This window comes from Apodemus sylvaticus, chromosome 15, assembly GCF_947179515.1.
Source record: "Apodemus sylvaticus chromosome 15, mApoSyl1.1, whole genome shotgun sequence".
NCBI lineage: Eukaryota > Metazoa > Chordata > Mammalia > Rodentia > Muridae > Apodemus > Apodemus sylvaticus.
In genome coordinates, this window is record NC_067486.1 from 33,150,618 (window position 1) to 33,177,507 (window position 26,890).

At 37.0% G+C, this 26,890-nt stretch overlaps 1 protein-coding gene across 3 annotated transcripts in view; it reads right to left on the reverse strand.

Annotated features, from left to right (window-relative positions):
* Positions 1-214: 214 nt before the first annotated feature.
* The window catches only part of Vgll3 (vestigial like family member 3), a 47,464-nt gene continuing 20,788 nt past the window's right edge, over positions 215-26,890 (reverse strand). For all 3 annotated transcript variants that reach the window (XM_052158662.1, XM_052158661.1, XM_052158663.1), the window contains exons 3-4: positions 22,899-23,426; positions 215-1,451 (exon numbers count right to left, since the gene is read on the reverse strand). In XM_052158662.1, coding sequence (XP_052014622.1) covers positions 1,408-1,451; positions 22,899-23,426 — 572 coding nt within the window. In that variant the 3' untranslated portion in view covers positions 215-1,407. The remainder of the gene's footprint in view (positions 1,452-22,898; positions 23,427-26,890) is intronic.

Below are 26,890 nucleotides of genomic sequence, written 5' to 3' on the forward strand. Positions count from 1 at the left end.
AAATAAAAGCATCTATACTACACAGCATCCTGTATGGCTCAGAGCACCTGAAAGGAAACAATAGGCTGTGTCTTTGATTTGCCACTCATCGCTACCTTCATAATCCCAACCTTTGCCCAATCCAACTTCACTTTTTCTTTATGTTCTGGGCCATGTTAAGTTCATTTCTCAACCTTGCAGTCTTTCAACCAGTTTGTATAATTGAAGCATAAACTTAAATCCATTACCACTTTTATTTTGCTCTAATTTTTGAGAAACTAATTACACTTAAAAGCAAATGAAAATCTTGCAAAAGGTTCAAATTAAAACATTACATAAAGAATACATTACTTTTCAGTTTACAAAGGTGAGGGATAGGCAGCACTGTGACCTGTGTCAGCCTCCTTCCCCGACACTACTCATTCTGCATTCACCCCAGAAATCATGACTTTTCAAACAGCAATGAATGAAAGGTTAGAAATTAGGAAAATCTGTCAGTGAGGTGCAGTTACCATGGCTAAATGCATTGGCTTCACCTATGTTGAAACCATGTGTAAGCTCTATTACTAATTGTTAAGATAGGCTGGACTTTACAGAGAAGTATTGTTCATTAACCAAATTTTCTTGCTAGTTAACCTCCAAGATCTATTTGGAAGAAATACCCTTTACTTTGTGTCCCTTTAAAGGAAAATGCCCCCCTTTCAAGCTGCACAGATATATATAATGGCAAACTAAGAGACCTATCATCAAATTAAGTCTTCACTGAGTTTCAACATAAACACAACATTGCAGGGTTTATCTATGGCAGTGCCACTGTTGTAGAAAGGATGAAACCCTTGAGGTACCCTCGGAAGCACAGACACAGCGTATCACTCACTAAAGATCAGCGCTTGAACATTTTGGCCAGTGCTTTTCTGAGAGCAAGTTCTTTAAACAGAACTCAACGATTGTTACAACATTAAAAAAACAAAACAAAAAACCAAAAACAATATTACAGCTTCAAAAATATCTCCTCCGAGCTAAGCCAATTTTGTATTTCTACAAAAAGAGATGAAGATGAAGTTAATGGTTTTCCTGAAGGAATGCGCATTTTCATTTGATAGATCATCTTCTTACAAGGTGGTTGGTTCAAAAAGGGAAAAAAAAGGCACACAGAAACTAGGCCAGGCACTGGTACGAGGCAAGTAAAACGACACGTTGCACAGGTGACAAAGGCTCAGATGAAGGAAAATAAGCCAAATACTCTTCTTAAATGACTAGGAGGACCCACTATGTTTTCTCCAGAAAAGGTTCAAATCTAAAGACCTTATATGTCCTCTTCTCAATCCTTGTTTCCTGTGTCCCATTCCTGGATGGGACATCCCAGTGGTATCTTCTCCCAGTGGGCCCTTGCAGTCATGCTGCCATATGACCTGCTGATACCATGCTTCAATACCAAGTTGATTCTTTGCTCTTGTCCTGATGCTGAAGACCTAAAATGATGAAAATGGAAAATAATGCAGAATAAGTATGTACAAAACATTCATTAATGTTCATGACCTGCAATACACTGACTATAGAGAGTTAAACCCAGGCAAGATGAGACAGGTCCAAAGGATGACCTATCCATCAACAAGGCAATGGAAGACACTGTGTGAAAAGAATTCTCTACTAGAATAATGCTGTTTATGCCATAGACCTTCTATGCTGTTTCGTTCTCATTTTCCAGGATTAGGAGTGAATTATAAGTTTGATAAAACTAAAAATTGTGCCTTAACTTTAAGGAGGAGGTGATAATGAAAGAGAAGAGAGACATAACAAATTTGAGAAACATCTGAACAATACTTCAGTCAAAATTTCCCAGCAACCAGTCCAGTTAGACTTGTAGAACTAGAAGGTTTGGCTGTTTTAAAATTTATTTTATTCAGAGCGGCATCATTAAAATTATAGAGAGGGGTTAAATATGAATAAAACATGGAAGTTAGTACTATTGGTGCACTGATAGGACATAGAAAATAGTATTGTATTCTAGTTATTCATTTACTTCTTTTAACATCTTTTCCCATAATGAATTTAAAGTGGCTCAGCAGGGTCTACAGAACATTGCAAGCAAGTGAGATTAAATAAGTTTAAAACAGATACATCAGAACTCTAACTGATGGTTAAAATAGAAAGTTTATTAAAGCGCTGCATAGAAAATCATGAAATTGACTTGGGTCTATCACAGTCACTTAACCAGTTTCTCACACAGGCAATAAACAGAGCAGTTACTGCCCAAACCCTCGAAGACAAGTTTTATTTTGTGGATGTTTTTTGTTTTGTTTTGTTTTGTTTTTGAGATATAACTGACAAACACACATATTTAATATATGTATTAAAATATTTTGATGAACATACATATTGAAATCATTGTTGCAATCAGGGCGTTTTCACGTCTATTGTTACCTTTATTTTTCTAGTTGAGGCAGCTAGAAAAATTATTTTTCTCACTAATTAGAAAATTAGTTATTTTCTAATTTGGAAGAGTAAGCCCTCTGAACAAACTCAAGTCACTCAGAATCAAAACTCACAATGTGAAATGAGTCCTCCAAAATGTGGGCAGAAAGAGATGACAATTGTGTTGGTGCCAGGATCTCAAACTATTCTTTTGATTCTTTGTTTAAAAAGTGTTATCAGTCTGCGATGAATATTAGACAAAAGAACAAAAAATGACTCCAGATAGTTTTATATTTTGATTGTTACTATAATAGAATCTCTTGTTCCTCTACCTATCAAATATTTTTTTTTTACTAATCAGCGATATCATTATAAGCTATGTCATTGGATGCAGATATTAAGACAGCATAAAGCCAGGCATGGTGGCACAGCCTGTAATCCCAGCAGCACTTGGGAGGCAGAGCCAGGTGGATTTCTGATTTCGAGGCCAGACTGGTCTACAGAGTGAGTTCCAGGACAGCCAGGGCTACACAGAGAAACCCTGTCTCAAAAAACCAAAAAAAAAAAAAAAGAAAAAGAGAAAAAGACAGCATAAGCCTGGCAGTGGTGGCACACGGCTGTAATCCCAACACTCTGGGAGACAGAAGCAGGCGAATTTCTGAGTTTGAGGCCAGCCTGGTCTACAGTTCCAGGACACCCAGGGCTACACAGAGACACCCTGTCTCAAAAACAAACAAACAAACAAACAAACAAATTCAAAAATAAAAAAAAGACAGCATAAAAAGATAGAGAATAAATAAACATTGAATACACATCCTATTGAAGGAGTGAGAGGGTTCAAGGACACCACAAGAAAACCCCCCAAATCAGCTAAACTGAGCCCATAATCAGGGAGCCTACATGGGTCTGATCTAGGCCCTCTGCATGTTATGATTATGTAACTAGGTCTTCTTGTGGAACTCCTAACTCTGACTTTTTTGGTTACTTTTGGAATCCATTTCCTGGGTAGCCTCCTCTGACTTTAATTTGAGGCTATGTGTATAGTCTTACTGCAACTTGATATGCCATGTTTGGTTGATATCTCTGAAAAGTCTGGTCTCTTCTGAAAGAAAATGTAGGAGGACTTGATCTGGAGGAGTGGGGATGGGTGGAGACTGGGGGGAGAGCAGGGAGAAGAGCCAGTGTAAAAAACTGAGGGAGGGGGAGAGAGAGAGAGAGAGAGAGAGAGAGAGAGAGAGAGAGAGAGAGAGAGAAAGAGAGAGAGAGAGGATAACTATGTAGGCATAGTCTGCACAGTGCAGAACATCAAAGTATAGACTAAAGGCTACAGATCCTGGGTGTCAAATGAATGACTAGCTATTATTATCTAAGAATACTGGAATTTCACTTAATATAGAGCTTTTGACTCTTGTTTCAAAGAGGAAGATAAAAAAGGAGACACAAAAGGAAAAGAAAGGATCAGAGATACATCAGTACACTCGACGTTGCTTTACTTATTTTCAACTAATTGTGTGGGTTGAATAATTTGCAACCTGACATAGTCTCTGTGGGGTGACTCGTATAATCTAAGCCACCTTTACTGACAATTTGCTGACTACATAAATATTTTTTTCATTATTGATATTTCTCATCTTCTAGATGATGCAGTATTTCCAGCGCTGAAGTCTACATCAATCTATAAATTGTCAACACTGCAAGTCATGAATACTGCTGCAATCATTGAGTGGTTTGGATTTTTTTTTAAATAAAGGCAATTGCTAGTTTGATGTGCAGATATATGACTCCCTTGGATCATGTAAATGTTTGCTGTAGCCAAGTATGGAATTACTTAAGATGGACCCCAACTTTTCAACCAGAATAGCAGAAATCACTCTCTCATTATAAATGCATCTCTTCTGTGTTTGGTTCCATGGCTCTGTATTAAACTCTACTCCAGAGTAGAGTTTCACAAATCCAAGCCAACTGACAATTCATCTATAACCTCGCAGGTATTAAATAACTATTAGATACTGATTGCTTAACTTCTTCTAGGTGGAAGACATAAATTATATCTTTGCTCTAATTTCCAGCATCATTTTTTGTAAATTTCAAAATAAATATAACTAATTAAAAAAAGAAAGAACAATGATGATAGACCCTACTAATAGCCTCACGAAAGCAAGGCTGCCACATTTCTAGTAAAGAAAATTGCTGGTTTGGGATAAATAAGATCCAGCTACTTATTGTTTTTGCCCAACAAAATGAAAGAAGACAAAATTGTGCATCATAATCCTCGTGTGGTTTATATGAGTGTCAATTTTTCAAAAACTCCTTGCGAGAATAGACTATCATCTGCTATAAGCATTGCTCCTATTTGGACTCCTTTGCTCCTCCAATGCCAATCAACTCTACGAAATGAGGACCTAACACACTCTGCCATTCCACTGGCTGACAGAAACCCCCAGATTTGCTTCCTTGATGTCAGTAACACCATGTTGGTTTCATTCTTCAGTCCATAAGATAATTTAGTAGAAAGTAAAAGGAAAGGAAGAGGACGAGGCTAGCTAACACCCTGAGAATTTGTGTATACCAAGCTTCATCTTTACAGAAAGTGCTGGGAATTTTACATGGAATCATTCACTGAATCTTCTAAACCACGCTCTAAATAATATGGATTACTCAACAAGAGGGCAGAAATTAGGGGAAGCAATGGCAGAGGCAGGATTGTAAACAGGAATTCTGATGGCAGAGACAGTAGTCTAATGATAGCATATATGTTCATTTTATGTGGCCTGGGTTGTTTGAAATTATGGCAGGAGGATACTAGCCACACTTGACTAATCCTCACATAAACAGCCTATTGCAAAATTAGTTCACAAAACTACAAATCAACTTCTATATTCCCTTTTCAACTTTTTAATATATTTTTTCTGAGCTGATATCAAGACTAACAAGACGAGTCATTTGATAAATTTTTGACAACTACATTAACTTGAAATTTATTTCTGAAATTTAATAGCTTATTTCTAAGATATGATAAAGATTGACAATGCTTTAGACCATTGCATTAGTACAATATAATTGTTCTAGACTCATTCACTTCCCTAAAGTGAACTTTTTTAAAATGAAGAACATTTGACTCAAGGTCTTTGCTGTGTTTTATTTTCTATCTTGACTATTGGCTTCTTGTTTATTGTAAATCAGAAGTAAGCCATGTATTACAGTAAAAGAGTTTGAATGTGGGATGTACTTAGAATAGAGCCCGAAAGAAACTGAAGGCTCAGAGACACACTTCCTCACTTCAGTTCCAACAACAACAACACCTGATCACCACAGAAGAAAAGAAACAATATCCATACCCAAGCAAACAAACTTGAAATAATTAGGAATGTGAGAGAAATCTGGTCACGTAAGAGGATCACAGTTTGCTTTCATTTCAAAAATCTGTGAGTCTGGCAGTCAGTCTGTTCAGGATGTTAAAACAAATGCTGCAAACTGGGCAGCTGATTAACAGCAGAGATTCCTCCAGCACCATTGGAGAGGCTCAGATCTAAGATCAAGACAGCAGAAGATTCGGTGTTGGATGAAAGCTTGCTTTCTAGTTCATAGAAGTTCCTTTCACTGTTTCATAAAACAGTAAGGTGGGGGGGGGGGTGACTCTGTGTGTGTGTGTGTGTGTGCATGTGTGTGTTGTTGTTTTCTCAAGCCATTTAGAGAAGATGAATTCCCATTTCTGAGAATTCAGCCTTTGTCACTTATCTACCCTCCAAAGGCCTCACTAAAACCAACACTTGGTAGAGATTTGATGCACCAGGGTGTGGGGACATCAGGACCCTACTTTCTCTGGGGAGAAGGGTAGCAGGGATGAAGGAGAGTCACTGTGATATGAGAAGAAAAAATGGAGAGTGCAGCATTTGATATAAATAAATGTATTAATTTTAAAAAGAAAAAAAGAGAAGTAGAATTTCAATACAAACTTTCAGGAGAATACCAACATCCAGATCACAGAGCTGACAGAGTCTTACAAAGATGTTACTGGGTGCAACTTTTCCACTCCTGAGAAAAATCATGCTCTAAATTTTAAGAGGCAACAATTTCAAAGTTTGGTGTTGGGCTCAGATTGTGGATATAAGAATCAGAATAGCAGCGACATGTATGTAAGCATGGAAAGTCTAAAGTCTTTTCCTTCCCTGACTTCCTTCAACTCCTAGGCATTTTGTGAAAACATCCTGAAGCTCCCAAAATCTCCCATAGAAGACACAGAGGTTGGCTCAGAGAGATTCCGTTGAATCTACCAGAGCTCCTGTACCCTGCAGTGGAAAAGAAGGTATGGGCAGTTCGAAATGAGCATCTTGGGATCACAATGAAATGGTAAGCTTGCTGCCAAGTTTAGAAGATAATGATACATATATAGAGAATGCATAAGGTGTGGGAGGGTAAGATATGAAAGCAGGGGTGGAATAGGAATGATATGACATGAATGAATGACACCGAAAAACTGATTGCAACCCACTAATTAGATGTTTGCATAACTTTATAGAACTAAGCATAAGGAATAACTTGAAATAACTTTATCTCTAGGTGGGATTTTTGTTTTAAAGTGGGAGCAATGATAGCATGACTAGATTAGCTGATGATTAGCTAGACTTTCCAGCATGGGGGGGGGGGTGGAAGTGGACACAAAATTTCAGAATGTTCTCATTCAGAGTGAGTCCCAGGACAGCCAGGGCTATACAGAGAAACCCTGTCTCGAAAAAAACAAATCCAAAACAACAACAACAACAAAAAAAAACCTGCAAGTCATTTACCTAGGAACACTTGCTATTAGATTAACTAACTGGCAACGTTTTCCTGTATTTAAAGATAAATACTCTGCTTTGCTACAATAAATGTAAATAGTACTTCTTTCCAACTTAAATGCATACAGCATCCTATTGTGATAAATACCCAACCTTCCCCCACCTGAAAGAATGACAGATGACCACAGAAATGTTCATGAGACAGTCATATGCATTTATATGCCTTCATAAAATTAACACTGCAAATGTTAACACAATTGTGTCTGTTTGCCGTAGACTTGGCGTAGACTTTCAGGTTAGATAGAAGTTGGGGCTTTGTAAATATGATCTGTGTAAACACAGCACCATACTGTTAACTTAGAGGAGGGATGGAGAGTAGAAGCAATAGCTACCCAGTTGGGCAACAGTAATGGGATGAGTATCCACACATGTGTAATCACCATACTTCTTTTATAACTTCTAGAACAAATTGTTTTAATCTCAAAACATCAGAGAATTCTTACTTTAAAAATCATTATCAATACTACTTGGATAGAAAAAGCTCTAAGAAACATTCTTTTCCACTGGTGTTCTCAATTTAAAGTATATTTTAGATATGTGGGCAATCACCACTGTTTATACTGTGGGACAGGTTACTGCAAGAGCAGCAATATCATTGGAAATTACATGCATATCTTTATTCTTTTGGGAGACCTCATAGCAATTATTGTACAGTATGACAATCCTCAACAGATGTATATAATGTGCCTGCATATGGACGTACACATACATATGCATAAACATATACATACAAACTTGTTTTACAAACATATTTGTACTATTGCTGAAGGCACGTAGATAGTCAGTTACAGTTACATATTTAGCTATGATGCCAAAATGTGCTCAAGATGACTGTGACACTCATTTTTTTTTAAAGAAATATAAAATCAAGAATTGATAAATGGGATCTCATGAAACTGAAAAGCTTCTGTAAGGCAAAGGATATAGTCAGTAGGACAAATTGGTAACCTACAAATTGGAAAAAAAAAAAAAAACTTCACCAACCCCATATGATATAGGGTTAATATCCAAAATATATAAAGAACTCAAGAAGCTAACATCCAAAAAATCCAAACAACCCAATCAAAAAAAATGGGGTATAAGGGGTAAAAATGGGGTAGTGGCGCATGCCTTTAATCCCAGCACTTGGGAGGCAGAGGCAGATTTCTGAGTTCAAGGCCATCCTGGTTTCAGAGTTCCAGGACAGCCAGGCCTACACAGAGAAACCCTGTCTTGAAAAAAACCATAAATAAATAAATAAATAAATAAATAAATAAATAAATAAATAAATAAATGGGGTATAGAGCTAACAGAGAATTTTCAACAAAGGAATCTCAAATGGCCAAGAAGCACTTAAAGAAATGTTCAAAGTCCTTAGTGATCAGGGAAATGCAAATCAAAACAACCTTGAGATTCCTCCTTATACCAATCAGAATGTCTAAGATCAAAATCGTGACAGCACATGTTGGCAAGGATGTGGAGAAAGAAGAACATTCCTCCATTGCTGGTGGTATTGCAAACTAGTTCAACCACTCTGGAAATTAATCTGGAGGTTCCTCAGAAAATTGGAAAGAGATCTACCTGAAGACCCAGAAATACCACTCCTGGTCATAAACCAAAGGATGCCCTACCATACCACAGGAACACATGTTCAACAATGTTCATAGAAACCTTATCTGTGATAGCCAGAAGCTGGTAACAACCCAGATGCCCCACTTATGGAAGAATGGATACAGAAGTTGTGGTTCATTTACTATTCAGCTATTAAGTATATAATGAGTTTGGCAGGCAAATGTATGGAACTTATCATCCTGAGTAAGGTAACTCAGACCCAAAAGAACATGCATGGTATGTAATCACTAATAAGTGGATATTAGCCAAAAAGTACAGTATACCTAGTATACAATCCACAGAACTCAAAAAAGTTAACAAGCAGAAGGGCCCAAGTGGGAATGCTTCATTACCACTTGGGAGAGAAAAGATAACAATCACAAGAGGCAGAGGGAGGGAGGGGAAGGGGGAAACATGATCAGGTATTGAAGAGAACAGGACTGAAGCCCTGAGACCCAGCAGAAAGAACAGGAAGAGGCAACCTCAGGAGGTAGGAGGTGAGGGAGGGACCCTATAGAATGTACCAGAAACTTAGAAGGGGAGAGACTCTCAGGACTCAAAGGGAGGGACCTCAGATGAAATACCCAGCAGTGACGAGAGGGAACTTATAGAGACCACCTCCAGTAGAAAGATAGGACATCAAATGGAGGGATGGGTTACCATTCCACAGTCAAAAACTGACCCAGAATTGTTCATGTCTAAAAGAACCACAGGAACAAAAATGGATAAGACACTGAGGGAAAGATGGTCAGGAGACCAGCCCAACAGAATACATCTCAAGAGAAGGCTCTAAGGCCTGACACTATTACTGATGTTTATGGTGAGTTTACAGACAGGAGCATAGCATGGCTGTCCTCTGAGAAGGCCAACAAACAGCTGACTGAGAGAAATGTAGATACTTAAAACCAATCATTGGACTGAAGTTAGGATCCAGGTGGTTGAATTAGGGAAAGGCTGGAAGAAGCTGAAGAGGAGGATGACCCCATAAGAAGACTCGCAGTCTCAACTAACCTGGACCCCTGAGATCTCTCAGACACTGGGCCACCAACCAGGAAGCATACAGGAGCTGGCCCAAGGCCCCCAACTCATATATAGCAGAGGACTGCCTGGGAGAAGAAGTATCTAACTCTCCAGAGACTTAGGCTCAGGGAGTGTGGAAACCTGGAGGCAGGGATATCCTCTTGGAGACATGGAGAGGAGGAATGGGATGAGGAACTGTGGGAGGGCAGACTTGGGTGGAGCAAAGACTAGAGTGTAAAAAATTCAAAGTGCTAAAAAATTATAATAAAAAATAAAATATTTATTATGGTCATTATAGATTTAACATGTCTAGTTGTTTGATTTTCATTGTTTCAATATTAATGAATATGGACACCAGATGATTATGACTTTCTATTTTATCTTTGATCAAATTTCATACTTTATCATTGATCAAATTCAATGATTAAAGTGCTACTTGATTTCTCTGTACCTTTTGTGCATTAGATGAGTATGTTTTCTTACATAAGTATTTTTTACTATTTGATGATTTGACTTCATACTTAATACATAAATGATTAACAATGATTTAAAGTTATTAAAAATAAGATGCCTTATTCTAAAACCAAATACAGAATTAAATTTATTCCTTATGGCATTTCAATAACAGTTAACATCTCAAGAGTGCAACCCTTCTACATTAATAATGGATGAGGCCTCAGTCAGGAAGTAAAGGACTTAGTAGCAAAAGAAGACTTTTCTACTTACAGATACATGTTCTGGAGGCACATTTAGAATCTCCCTTAAATCTTCCCAGAAACAGTACTGTCAGGAACAATAGGGTGAAAACTGCCCCAACTTGTCGGGGTGTCTTTCAGTTCAGATTCAAAGGAAGGGTAGAAATGTAAAACCCACCAAACCTGAATTTGCTTTTAGATCATAATTTACTGTGTAAAGGTAAGAAGGGCAACACCTGCATACCCGAGGCAAACACTGTGGGTGATGAGCTGTTTATTGCCAGGTGTCTGCTGTTGAGACTACAAGCCACAGTAGTCAACCTAACCTCTTAAAGCCTTCCTTTCCTCAAAACCACAAAATGCTGTGTAGGGCCCTCTATCCTTTTCCTTTATCATCGTCTCCAGTGTCTAGCTGGACAGATATCCATCAGGTACTTAAAGCACCACACACATGAGATGATCAGTATACAACTGAACTTCTGACATATATGAATTATACATCACGGTGACTAGCAGTTTCCTTTTTATCATAATGCCCATATCTTGAGTGCTGAGCTTGAACATCAATGGAATTGATCACCTAATATGGAATGTAGACACTGCTTACCAACCTGAAAAAATCATTTCAAGCATAAAGACATCTTAAACTTAGGGATAAAATTAACAAAAGAACGAAGAATGAAATGAAATACTCCTCTGTAAATTCTCTATAAACTACAGACTTTCTGTAGAAAGAACTGAGAAAAGCAAGACCAAAGGGAGTGAAAAAAGTTTGGATCACTTATTATAACTAAAACCACACGTTATAATGCTCTCAAGAGATTCTAGCTATCCAGACATCTGTTGGATAGCACATGCACATGCAGCCAAATATGCATCTTTAAAGAGATTTCTAGGTTTTACCATGACAGCTTTACGATTCAGAAAATAGATAATCCAACTACAAGAAGAACTAATCTGAGAGCCTTGCTTGAGGGCCCTCCTACCACAAAAGAGAAATCTTGGTATCTGGGAGTATAAATTATTACCAAAAAATCCAAATTTTCAAAGTAACTTTGGAACTGCTGAACTATAAGCATACTTTAATATGAACTTGAGCTAAGTCATCAATCTCTCCTTTGAAGCAAAATGTATTAGAAGAAACTCTGCAATGGGATGAACTACGTGTGTGTCAATTCTTGTAGTGACATCAGCAAGAGTTTCTACCTTCTTTTGACCTGGATGCAAGCTTACTCTCTGCCAGGGTACAGAAGGGTATTCCTAGCAAATAGAAACAAGGCTTTGGTGATACTGAAGATATTGGGCCACTCCACACAGCACAAGCAAAGTCAGCAGGAAGTAAGCTTTGGAATACATGCTTGTGGTTTCAAAGAATGAACTCAATTCTCCCATACATCAGGTTGTTCCCACAAGAAAAAAAAAATGACACATTTTGCCTCTCATCAGTTCTTTGCAAGATTCTCTTGGTGTGTCATCTTTTCACTAAAGAATTCAGAACATATTGGCTGCAGACAACTGTTTGTGAAACCTTATATTGTTGATAAATAGCTGAACGGGAATAAAGATAGCTGTAAATTCCTCAGGCCACAGAGAATGCCTTGCCATAATGTTTGCAGCCTACTTGAAAGTTCATGAAAAACTGGCTGAGAATGGATTGTGAAACACATTTCTCCATTTGAGCATCCCTTTAGGGCTTTTCCTATGTGAGTTATGAGCCACAGCAGAGAGACAGTGAAAAATTATTTGCTGATACACAAAAACCCCGATTCATGAAACATATATTTCAGATTGTGCATTGTTCTCCACTGAAACTCATGCAAGGATTATCTGGTGTGTGTGCGGGGGGGGGGGGGGGGGGGGGAGTTGTTTGTTTGTTTTTGTTTTTAACCTACACAATTTATGTCACCCAAAGCACATGTGATTCTTTCAGGGAAGAAATCATAACATGACTTGAAAACTTCTCAAACTCCCAGCCGCAGAAAACAAGACCTTACAAAACAAGACCATTTGAAGAGCTTCTAAACATAAAGAATTGAAACATTAAATTTCTTGTTTGATTAATACATGTCGCTTTCCTGTGGGAATATCACATTGTACTCTTAGATATAATTATTTAAACAAGCAGTGTTTTCTTTGTTAAATAAATAAATAAATAAATGTGAAAAGATGGTGGTAAATAATTTTGTCTGTAGTTTTAAGAAAAATGTTTTCAGAAGGAGGAAGCTACACAACTTGTACAGTAATCCTAAAGATTTTAAAACCCAGTTGGAACAAAATTAATGTTAAGATGGAAAATAGATCAGCAAATGCAAAGATAAAGTTTTCAAAGAACAGTGTTAAGTAGTGCCATGATTTTGAGCCTAATTCATAGTCTACCTTTCTTGCTACATATATAATTTCTTGAGTCCTACGAATGGATATCTTCATTATATGTAAATACGTAGCTATGAGACCAGTAACATTCATTTCTATTTCTTCACATTGGGACCTAAGAGTATCTTAGCAAAAAAAAGCTATGTCTTTTATTTCCTAAGATGTATCTGTTCCTAACCTCTCATCAAATTCTTATTGCTTTTTCTCTTTCTTTGTCGCACCATTTTCATTTTTGTGCCTAACCACTCTCTCTCTATATATATATATATGATTTCTAAATTCCACTCTTAGGGGAAATTGGCTAACAACAATCCCAGCTAATTTTCTGGAGTAAAAATAGATTAAGTATGATTGAATATAGAATCAATCAATAATATATATATGATTTCTAAATTCCACTCTTAGGGAAATTGGCTAACAAAAATCCCAGCTAATTTTCTGGAGTAGAAATAGATTAATTATTACAGTCAGAGTGTGATAGAACTCTTGCATCAGTTTCTCAAGATGCTTCCCACATTCCGTGTGTTGATGTGTTCCATCTTTATTACAGGTCACGGCAGAGTTCATTTCATATCACAATGACGATCAGGAAACACAGCCATATTCCCTGAGTCACTGACTTCCGTAGTTGGGTCAGGTCAGAAAAATGAAGATGTGAGAGGTTACAGGTAGGGCTCACCTAGCCCAGTGCAATGAAGGACTCTTGGAAGAGTCTTGAATTGATTTTACAGTCTATTCCTTTTAAACTCTACTCTAGACTCATATCCTACATCTCTTTTTAAGTTTAAAATGATCCTCACATATTGAGTATACGTTTTGTAGACCTCAAGTGATTAGGGAAGGGGCTTATTAAATAACTGATCTTTTTTCTTTCTTCCTTTACTTCCAGGTAGAAATTGTTACAGTATCAGCTTTCAATTCTTCACACCACCAATATATTCATGTAAATGTTTGTATGTACATAAACATGCTATGTGTGTATGTATACATAATTTTTTCCTATTCTCGTACATCCATATATGTGTGTGTGTGTATAAATATACATATATATAAAAGTATATAAACTATTCTTTTTCTAAACTTATATTTTTTCTTATCACTAATTTCAAAATAGAGGCATCATTACTTGTAGCATCCAAATAGAACATAACCTAGGAGACTGGTTTTCTTGGGTTTTAATAAATTTATATACTTGTATGTGCCACACCAAGACACAAATAAGTCATAACCAACTTGTTTTTGAAAGATGTACACATCATTTTCTGCATATTTTTATTCAGGCATAGCACATCAAACATAATTTACTAATAGATTCCACTTGATGACAGTTCTTGAATATCAATCACCTTTCCTTATTTTAAACATTTTCAAAATATTTTCTTAATATTTTGTGTGCTTTTAATTTTATCTATGCATCATAGAGTCATGAGGTAAAGGATTCTTATATGTTAACTTACTCTCCAGGATAGCTTTTTAAAAGACTACAACTCTTTAATTTTCTACCAATTGAGGAACAACACTTTCCCTTAATCAAGTTGGCTTTTGCAAGGCTTCAAAGTCACAAATGCACGATTACCTATATTATATGCAAATTGGTTTTCTCTAATGATCACATTTCTCCACAAAGATTCCAAAATGTGATGAAAGTGAAATAAAGTCTGAAGTGAACTCTTCAATTTGAACGTGTGACTTTGTGAGATCCTCCTAGAGAGGGCAGTCCAGGAAAGACTATGATGTAGTGTCTACTTCTGTAGAATAAGTGGAAGTTTCAATAAGGGCTCACAGAATTCTGGGTTGTATTTGTGAAACCTACAGGGTTGTGCAATCCATTTGTTCTCTCTGGTTCACAATCCTGTGTGTTTTCATGAAGACTTCATTATTTGGCTGAATTTAGCATGCATCCTAGTATTTCACATACATCAAAAATGGTTTCTGTTGCCCTTCCGGGCGTGAAACTATGACATTGGACTTGTGCCTAATACAACTAACACCACTCAGAAGGGTGTAAGTATCCTTTAACATATCTTTGATGGTTTCCCCCACTTCAGTGGAAAGTAAGGTTACAGCATATGCCAAAAGGAAGAAATAGAAATGTGATATGATTAACTGTTCATGACCAATCTCCTTACTGCTACTAAATAATAATACATTTCATAATAACAGCAAGAGTCCAGACACAGCATCCACTGTGCTGTATTTGAAAGTTTTCTGCCCATTGTAATTAAAAAAATCTGCATGGGTATTTGTGACATTTCAGCTACCTTAATTAAAATCACACCAACAATGTAAATATATAATCCTATAAATATTAATGAGTGATATTAAAGCCATTGAAAAAATCATATAGTTCAGGTTGACTTCTATATCAAAATTTGGTTTACTCTTTCTGTTTCTGAGAGGAAACATTTAGAAATACTTTCTATTTTTTTGATAAAACAGAAGACAATCTCATAAATTCCTACAAATCATGTGTAAAAATTACCATAACTGTTAATAAAAGGGTCAGTACATTACCAATTATTCAGAATCCAGATGGCTAATATATGTTCCCTGGGAAGAAATGAAGTGAATGTTTTAACTGAAGCATCTATAGTGTTTGTCTATATTGTTTTCTATGCTCTAAGGTGAAATTATCCCAGTGCCCCTGTGTTTTCTTTGAGGTGTAAGGCTGCCTCTTGTGGCTCCTTGACAGTTCCTCTCCAAATGTGCAACATACCTCTGTTACTCTAAGGCCTTGAATTAAAACACTACAGTATCAATAGATACTCAATGCTCTTGGACAAATAATGATCGGCTTTCTTTATCCACTTATTATAAATATGAATGATTTTTAAAGTTATTAGATATAAATTACAGCTAGTTTACAATTAGACTACAGTTAGTAATATTTTAATGTGACTAGGAGAAATTAGTAGGTCATTTCAGGGCATTTCTCCCATCATTGTAGCCTAGGTTTTTAGCAGATGGCTACCAATTTCCAATAAGTAAAATTATTATAATAAGTTTATTATCATTTTATTGTAATAAAATAAGTAAAACTGTCCGATAAGTTTCAAGACGTAATCTACACATGCAAAATTTACAGAATGGATTGGAATCAGAAACTGCAACCTGATTCCCCCATTTCTTCAACAGACAGAAGTTTTCTCATTTGTTCTTATAAACTGTTTTATTCTAGCTTTCTATTCTGTCTTTTATAAAAACAAAGATATGATTAAACAATTCACATCATGGCAAAGCAGCCCTTAATGCTGACTACCATAATCTTAATCAGGGACATAGTTTAACCTATCTAAAAGGAACACTATAGACTAAATCACAATTCAGCAGGAGTGGAGGACTGAGATGATGATCGGTATTAAACCATGGATTTTAAGCACAATCATCAGACAATCTGTTACTGAGTTCCTCCCCTATTCCAACATATTATAATTTTGAGCAACACTAATTCCAAACTAAAGTGCAATAAAAGACCTATTTGTTATTTGTGGACAAGAGCCACTTTCATAGAATATTCAGATTACAAATTTCATCTTAAATCAGAATTTTGTTATCAAAATTCATAAAAACTAGTGTGTCTGTGTTTTTTACTTTATCAGCTTTAGTCACTCTGAAGAGAAATAAAAATATTTGTTTACTATTTTCCAGTGGTGCCCAGTATTCTCTACTTATATGAAAATGTATGCATTAGAAATTATTTCCAGGTTTTCTTTTTAAAAAAAAAACTAATTTGTTTTGAGATGGGGCTCATTTGGTAGCCCTGGATGACCTGAAACTCACTGTATATAGATGAAACTAGTTTCAAACTCACAGCGATCCACCAGCTTTTCCTTCTGAGAGCTGGGATTAAAGCAACTGTCAGATTTATTTTTTAATGTTTGTACATATATGATTGAATGCGGGTTAGCACATGTGAGGACAGTGCCCATGGAAACTAAAAGTGAACAGCAGGAAAAGCATGGTACATGTGGAAGCCAGTGGACTTTGGGGACTGGGGTCCCCTTCTGTCATGTGGGTCATGGGGATCAAATTAGATCATCAGATTTGGGCAAGATGCCTTTAGCCAAATAACTGTCACATTGGCCACAAGAAAGTTTCTCTAGAAATCATCCAGTTTATACCTCAATATCTTAACAGAAGCATATAGTTTCCTGTGTTTATGGAAACCTTCATAGCCCTTTTCACAAGTAATCTGTGTCTCCAACATTTAGAATAATTTTATTTCTCTACCGGGAGACAACTTAATATCACATGATACACAATCTTGATTTGAAATCTGAGGATATATCTTAGTGAGAAATGAAGCAGATTTTAGCAATCATTATAGTTTGGAGAAGGCTCATCTGAAGATTCTCTTACTGAAGCAAAATGTTTAGTAGTGGCTTATATAAATTTATGCCTGTCTTTGGGTGTATTTCTTAAGAAGTCAGAATAACATCAACATATTTTCATTGAGTTTCATACATATCAGATTTTATGAGCATATGATGTAGTACAGAATGTTGTTTTATTTTCCTTTGAATTTTAATTTTAGGTCACCTGTTCTCTGTCTCTGTCTCTCTGTCTCTGTCTCTCTCTCTATGATATTCGTCATAGTAACAAACAAAATCATAACAAACTTGTAGCAGAAATAACATGAGGTCTTGTAAGAGAAATAAATCTGGGGATCTTCAGAGGAACACAATCTGAAGCCAGGAACAGCTTGTGTTTATAGAGAAGCTACATCACAAAGCAAAACTCCTTTTACTTCTGGTAAGTTCAAATGTAGTGAACTATGAGAAAGCTACAGATGAAGTTAACTTCATAGTTCAGGAAAAATGTCTCATTAGCGAAGCTTTACTTGAAGTAAAAATTAAGACTGTGGCTTACAAGATTGTACATCTTGCATTAGGTAAGTTGCGAATAAAGACTGTAAGTTAGGATGTTTCCACAGAAATAGAATCATTATGACCAGGGGATGGTGGCAGATTAGAGATACTTACTGTCAACCTATGTGTGTCTGGTAACACAATGCACACAATTGCAATCCCTTTGAGCATTAATATGTATGTGTGAGAGGACAAATGCAAACATTGCACCATTTAACTCCTCCTTACACAAAGAAACGCAGTCGATACTCTGAGTTTACTCTGATAAACACATTCCGTATTATCTTTGGCCTACCTACTTTTCTTACCCTATACTCCTTGACAAAAATTCATGCAAACTGAATATATTTGACATGTCTTCTGGGGAAAGAGTTAAGGAAAGTGAATTATTCAAAGCATATTCTGAGAAAAGTCTACTCTAAAGTCACTGTGGTCCTAAATGGGTAGAATCTAAAAATCTCCTCCTGAACAAAACTTAACACGTGCATTTACTAAAGAACGGAGAAAAGCTTTCAATATGATAAATTAATGGTGATCTCTATGACAGTTAGAGAATACTGTATCACAAAGCTCATTTGACCATAGCTCTTGCTTTCAGTCAAACCCACATTTTGAGAGTACCGTTCCCACAGGATTTCGAGATGCCACTTTTTAAACTGCCAATAAAAAGGGGAAAGGTCAACGTCAGATTCCTAGCAGTCTTTGGGATCTTGGTAAGGAGGGCAGATACAGGTGACTTGTGATCGTATCAGCATGTATGTATGTAAAACCTGTTCAACAGAGAGAAGAGTAGGGCAAGAGTGAGCCAAGTGTGACAGCAGTCCAGATTTTAAGGAGACATGAATGTGCACAGCTCTAGCAGTGAAGTGTAATAGCAATTTAAATTGCATGCACAAATGACTATCCTCGAGGGAGTTTATGCCATCACAAAATATGGGAATTCATTTCATTCTTAGGGAAGAATTATGCCTACCAACCTCAGAACTCTATTATGATATGTGATCGCTGATTTAAATCCCGAAAATACCTTAAACAAAAATTTGTACAAATATAATAAATTAGTTTTTAAGCATCACATATACAGAAGCACATAAAAAAATTTTAAGTGAGGTTATCACAACATCACAAGATATACTTTCAAGATATTTAAAAATATAGTCACACAAACATTTATACATGATAGCTTACGGTAATAGCTATCTTATTAAGTTTAATTTATTTAACAATGTTAATTTATCATTTAATCATATTAAATCAAATATTGGAACATTATCAAATACCCACCAACTAATGAATATGTAATTAAAAAGATGATGTTTTCATGCAATGAAATAAGATCCACTCCTAAAAAAAAAGGAATTCTGTGCACATATTACATGTCTGACACTTTATGCCACCATGTTAAGTGAAAAAATAGGACATGTAGAATTCTATTTTGCTTCAGTGAAGAGAAAGGGTAGCTTTGTAGAGGCATCAAGTAAATAAATAACTACCAGGAATGGAGAGTAGAAGTAATTAGGGAGTAAACTTTAACAAGTAAACTGCTTCTTACTGAGGAGTTAGAATGTCTTGGAATTAAACATTAAGGATTATTATTCAAGATAGTGAATAACTAAACATGGCTAAGTCATATTTATTAAAATTGAGTGTATGCTTTTTGAATTATTACTAAGCAATAAAAACCAAGTTTGCATTTAGATAAATAGAAATGTGAGCACCCTCTTGGGGTTGCACCTGTGTAATTGTTTTACTGAACTGACTTGTTTCATATTTTATAGATGAGGAAGAAGAAACACCTTGCTCAACGCCCACACTGTTTCATTTTATGGACCAAGCTGAATTAAAAAAGTGGGCACTTTGACTCCAAACTCAGCCTATCCACTAACTTACAGAGGTTGGAGCTAACCAAGTTTCCAGAAAATCCTGAAGAACAGCATCTTTTAGGTTTTCTCTACGGTTTTAGTGTTACCAAAGGAGAGCCAAGAAGCAGTGATAGGGTGAAAGAACCAGAAAACTATAAAACGTTCCTGTCTCTTCCTAAATAGAAAAACTGTATCAAACCATCAACTATACCGCGTACAATACTTTGACCTTTGTCACACGCCAAGTTCAATCCTCCTCCTTAGAGCCCTTCAATTTCTTTAAATCCTTCACAATAAAATTGCAGCCAAAAATATCACTTCACTTGCAATAAATAGAATGTTTATGTTCTCCCAGATTAATATAGTGAGATCCAAGTCCACAAGGTAATAGTATTAGGATGTGAGTCATTATGCCTAGAGAAAAGGCCCCTTGTGAGTGGAATGGGCTCCTTATAATAGCAAGTACAGGCTAATTCGGCCCTACAACCATGTGACATTATACAAGAAAGATAACCAGTTATGAACAACAAAGCTGGCTTTACTGTGACGTGAAAATGGCCAGCATCATGACATTAGTCTCAGCAGTCTCAGAATTGTGAGAACCAGTTCCTTACTGTTTAGAAACCACATTGTCTATGATCTTTTGTGACAGGAATCCTAAGTCCCTTATAGTAGGTGAAGCTACTATATATATATTTTTTTTACCAAAATATTCTTGAAGCAGTTGAATTACTTTACTTCTCATCTAATGAAAGATGAAAATTACCTATATTTTGTCAGCTCAGATACCTGGAGTTGGGGAAGTGTTTTGACTGCCTCACCTGACACAAGTCATTCCTTGCTTTGGAATTTTACATGGAAACATCTGTTATTACAATCAATTTGAACAACAGAAGGGTAGTTACTGCACTCTTACTGGTCCATAGCGTGAATGTTGTTCCACTAAATCCCTTTCCCTTGCTGATTAAAGCATCCATTATCCCATTGTTACCTCAAGACACTCTCAGAAAGTGTTCTTTCTGGTAATTAGTTTCGAATGAACAAAGACACCTTATCCAGTGTCATGTCCCCCCCTTTCCCAGAGTCAAGCTACAACCAAGAACTTGTAAATGCTGAAATATGAAAGCCAACCCCTTGGCTCAAGGATGCTGGCCCAAAGGCTGATTCCTGTAAAAATTGATACTTGTCTTGCTCTTCCACTTGGGATTCAAATGTGGCATTTGATATTATGTCTGAATTTTGGACTAGAAAATGGCCACTAAGACTCAGTGTCTTCTACTATCTTATACACTGGCCCTTGCGAGAGTCGCTGGCTCTTCCTTTACAGCCTTTTGCAGGATAAACACACTATGCTGTGCCTTCAGCCGTTATTGTGAGAGGCACCCAGAGCAAGCATCAGTCCTTTTTACAGTTGTGGCTCTCTATGTGATACAAATGAGATACAAATGACTATGGGAAGAGTCTCTGGAGTGCAAATTTTCCCTGCTGCTACTTATACATTTAGTTCAAGATAATAAAAAATTCATTGTAGAGATTAGTCTAACCAGACACTTCCAATGATTATGCCAATAATTTACCTTAATCTGTGTGGGTGCTTTGTTTTTCCAGTTGGATGTAAACATAGACTAGTGATGAATCATAATTATTCTCAATTACTAAGCTTACACTGAGTAGCCTTTTGGGCATCCAATGGGGAAATTTGGGTTCCACACTACTAATCATTGTAACATTTTCATTTACTGCCTTGCTTGCTAACACCACTGTTACCCTGACTGCATGGAGAGCTACACAATGTCGAGCTCAGCATTCTCTTGGAGCAAGTACAAAGATAAGTTTGGGAAACTTGAAATACTGCATGGGGGTTTGAGAAACTTATTATATACATGTATGTATATATATATATATATATTAATTTAAAATTATATATAATGTAGTTATACTAATATCTTGACATACATATAAGAAGAAAAAATAATAAATGCTTAATAAATGTTAAATCATGGGTTAATAAGCTTAAGAGATCCTCCCAAGACATTTCAGTGAACAAAAGCCTTTTGTCAACTTCCAAAGCTAAGTGCATGGATTTTCATCTTTATGAAATTCTTTCAGTTTGGAGTTCTGAAATAATTATGTGAGCCAGACTCATTCTCAATTTTGTGAGTACAAAAAAGTAACCAAAAGTAAAAGAAAGCAATAAGGAATCATGCCCATTTTCTTCTTATTATTGACAGACCATACAGAAGGAAAAATCATCCCTTGCCTATTAGGAGCACAGTTACTCTTACTCCACGGAGGCCACAGATGTGAAACACAGCAACCTTCCAACAGACACATCTCAAGATAGCAGCTACTATACTGAGACTCCAACAAGGTCTACTCTCCTGACACTAAAACTTCAGCGTAATTTTCCTTTTAATACATGACAACTGACAAAGGCTAGCCCGTGATGCTTAGGCCCATAGCACAGTTTTCACCAAGAAAGAAAACCCAATATCCACCATAGACTCAACCAGAAGCTAAGATGGGTTGGGGACAACAATGATTCCTGAAGTGCCAACACCATTATCTTCAGGACCATCAAACTATAGAGACATGTGTTCTATAATATATATTATAATTATAATATATAATGTCTCTATATGTATAATATATATGTGTACATATATTCATTACTTCTAAGTATTTTGAATATTAACTTTACAGTGCTCACTGATGTCCTCTGTTACTTAAACTAGAGAATGTAAGAAGAGGAAGGAAGGGGAAAGAAAACAAAGAGGGGATAAAGAAAAAAAGAGAGAGAATAGAAAAAAATTCTGCTCTTAAAATATGGTCCCTATTTATTTTTCAAAAGTCTGGACTGTAGACCACATTCCAAAAAACAATGTTTTATAATGCATAAGTGAAGCGTACCACTACGTTTGAAATCTACTGGGCAGAACACATGGTATAGAGTGCAGAGTCATGGGAGATTTACAGAGGGGGTGAGTTATTTGTAAACATAAGGTAGGAGAGGATCATGTTCAAAGGAACAAATTCCCCACAAAGGAGATGAGAGAAAAGTGCTGAGACTTTTCTCAGGCTAAGCTTTCATGAACTAGTCATTCTCCTTTCCACAGGAATGCAGGAACTATTGCAAAATGACTCTGTTCTACAAGCACATTAGCTTCGAGAGAAAACTATTTCAAAAACTATCTTCCCCCCAAATGATATCTCAACCTGTTCTTCTTTCTCCAGAATGGAGGAAATCTGTCGGCTCACCTGTATCGAAGCCCACACTTGGCACGATGTCCACTGTCCCATGAAAGGCTCCGGCCCATGCTGAGGTAGCACTGGTGACTGTAGTCAGATCTGTCTTTGCGATGTCGCACTGGGGAGCAGGAATCCTGGCGGCCCGCACGGATGGCATTAGCAGGTGCCCATACGCGGGATCCAAAGCAGAGGCAGCCGTTGGGTGGTGGTGGTGGTGGTGGTGGCGGTGGTGCATGTGAGCATGAGGGTGGTGATGTCGCATGTACACATCATGCATGTGGCTGTAGGACGGGCTCACCTGAGATGCCAGAGGGTAATGCCAAGACTCAGATGCAGTAGGGGGTGGGGCGGGGCCAGTCTGATGCAGACCATGTCCTGGCCAAGAGTTGGGGTCTGCTGATGTAAAGGTGCCATGGGGTGCAGTGACTTGGAAGTCAGGATGAACTCCCCCCAAACAAGGCGCAGGTGGGGGCTGGTAAGAGCTGGTCCAAAAGGAAGTCGGGAAATTACTCCGCTGGCTTGACAGAGCTGGGCTGTCTGAGAAGACAGAAAACACATCATTTACATAAGATACAGTTCTGAGTTTGACTTGCCTTTACTTGTCCAGTAATTTTTTACAAGCAAGTTCATTACTATACTCTTTTACCCTCTCCAAAGACAAATGATCTGATACTGGGCTAACCTCTGGGGTCCCACGTCACAGCAATGGGACAAGATTCAAAGTCCCGAGAGAGACCCTGCATTTGCTTCCTGAGCTTCTGCTATTCCAATCTGAGCTGAGGTTTTCACAACTATAAAGTTTCAGTTCCTCTTGGGATCCTTGTGGGTCTTAGTTCTAAACAGAGGTCATTGGTATCGATTTCTCTGGTTAACATTTGTGCCTTTGATGAGGTGTATGCAGATTGAAAATATGTTCACTTCTTTTAAATACCAAACCAATTTTTATTTAAACATAGCATTTCAATTCCAGAAGTAAGAAACTGTAGTAAGATCATATACAATTGTCCTCACCAAATCAATGATCATCGAAAAGAACATATTTTATGTTCTTACTTTTGAGAAAAACCTAGGAATTGTGTGGTCTTGGAAATAACAGTGGTTAACTTTCAGTGAGAGTAGCCAAATGTCCAACGTTGCCTGAAGGTCGCTCATGAGCTCATCCGATTCTCACTCCAGTCCCATGAGAAAATGGAGACAGGCAGAAGTGAGGAATAGGCTTACTCCACAAAACCAGATAGCCTGCCTTAAGGGTCAAAGGAGAGTAGACTTCACAATTGCCATAAGAGGCAACGATTATGACTACAGACTGATCATCAGTGGACAAAGGACAGTAGACTTCACAATGGCCATAAGAGGGAACAATTATGATCACAACTTGATCACCTTGATTTGGAGAGTCTCTAAAAGTAATAACCAACATAGGTTCAGGTTGTTATAATTTTCAGGATCTGTAGGTCTTACAGAAAACTGTAGAACGCACTTTGAGACAAGAAAGGAAGAAGGAAAATACTCCTCTCCTCCATCAGCCCCTCAGTCCAATGTCTCTATCATCACAACACCATGGGTCAGACATAGAGGAGTCTAGCATGCAACATAGCTGTCACTGTTGATCATCAGGAGGAACACAGGAAGGAAGGTGACATGTGAAGATGTTTTCAAGAACAAGTCTTCAGAAAGAGCTGGAAAAGTGATAACCATGTCAAATTAGAATGGCTGAAGAGGAGTTAGACCTAAGATGAGGTGAGATGGAGTTCTGAGTCAATGGAATATGAGGCAAAATATGAACATCTATACTCAATCTACACAGAGGCGCCCAAACACAACAATAGTACCACCAGCATCATTCGCATTTAAGTGATAAAATTCAATAAGCAAAAGTTGGCCAGAGAAAGGGGAGATTGAGGGGAGAGGAGAGAAATGAATGTCAGACAGACAGACAGACAGACAGACAGACAGACAATGAAGATATGAAGGACTCAAGAGTGTGGGATTCCTACCCAAAGAGTTGATGTGAATTATCATAAGGCATTTTCCAGGGATCATAGAAAGTTTTTAATCTAGAGAATGACAAAGTCAGACCTGTACTTAGAAAGGTCTCTGCCCAGCCCATAGAAGGTTTCTTATAGTAATGTGGATCTATAGAATCTCTCCCCTGTGAAACCTTCACTTTGATTATAGACTTGTCTTTTCTCACTTTATAGCCATAAAGGGTCTTCTTGATCTCTTTGTCATTTTCTTCATTAAAATAGAAATAACTTGCTTTAATTCATTTACTTGTAATCATCTTCCCCAATATTTTTCATTCTGACAAATATTCTATTGATTATTCATGTTAAAATTGGACAGAAGGTCGCAAGAGGCATTCCTTGTGCATATGCATTGCTGATGTTTTTATGCCAGGTTCTGCAGCATAAAAGAATCTAGATTTCCCCTTTGAATGAAGAAGATCCTAGTGATAGAAATATACTCCAAAATGTTTATCATTTCATACGCTTCCAGAACATGAACACCTTTTTCTTACCTCAATATAAATTACTTGAATAACCTGCCACATGTATTGTGGGGTTAACCAAATCAGTTCATCTCTCTCAGAGTCTGACATTTTGTCTAAGTTCCCTAATGAGGGCAGGAAATGGATTCTTTCTGTCAGATCTGTACCAGTGGTACCATGATTCACCCCTTCTTCCTGTGACCAGGGACCCAAAGTTTCAAATTCATCTCCTCAGCATTACTATGGGCCTCAGAACCCTTGAAGAAATCTATAAAACAATACTCTTCAAGAAAGGCACGGAGAGAAAGATTGCTGAAAGATTACTCAGCCATTCTCAGTAAGCTCATAAATGAATGACTGTTTGGGGACAGTCCCCACTGGTTAAAACAGAACTTAGAAACCAGCCCTGAGGGCATTGCAGGGCAGCTTGCCAGACACTAATCTTCCATCTTCCACTTTGTGGACACACCTCCTATCTTTGGTATGAAATCCTTCATTCTGCTCATAACTTGTACAACCATAACCTAGATATAAAAACTGATAACTCCTGATACACAAAGGGGCACCAGGGATACAAGTTCCTCTTATTGAACCTCCTGAGGAAAATGTCCAAAGTACAGAGATAATATCCCACATAACTGAATATCTTCCTCTTGATTTGTATCAAGATAAAACCATTTTTATCCTATAGCTGTATGAGGATTGCAGATATGCACACACAAATTCACACATTGAATACATTCCCTACAAAAATATTATTGTCCTATTTATGAAATCATCTATTATGACAAGTGAAAATATTATCATTGAAAGAAGAAATGTACTTTTTAAAAGCCACTCTCTAAAAATTGAACCACCCTTTAAAATTCCCCAAGAAAAAATAAAATTACAAAGCAAACTTAATATTTCCCCTGTTGGCAAAGAGTCTCCTGAGATTAATATAAAGTGTGTAGGAATCTAGATAACCCTTTTCAACAAATAATACTGAATTTTACAAGTATGTGATACAATATTGAATGGAAAATATGTTCATGAAAAACAATCTATGATTCAGAATAACTATTTGGTATTTGCTTATTTAAAGAAAAAAATGTGACACAAAGAAACAGATGCTACACTGTGCTTTGTGTTGGAGAAGCAGCAGGCTTATTTCATATGTATGTGAATTTTTTATTACGTGACTTTTTGCTTATGAGTACTTAATCACAGCCACATTTGGTGGATAAGAAAGCAGATGAAAAGCTGCAGGAGCAATTTCCACACAATGTTACCTTTAAAGTTAGTGGAAATGATTCAGAACTGGATAATATTAAGACTCACTCAACTGGGATTCCAGAGTCTTCAGTATTCAACACTCCTGCAATATTAGCATTCGAGTGGTAACGATACTGAGTCTTCTACATACCAAATAATCCAAGCATGATCTTGTTGAGTTCACTTTTAGGAACATGCACACATTTATTTATAAAAATGGAAAATGAGGTGAAATTGACGTATTGTTCAATACAGT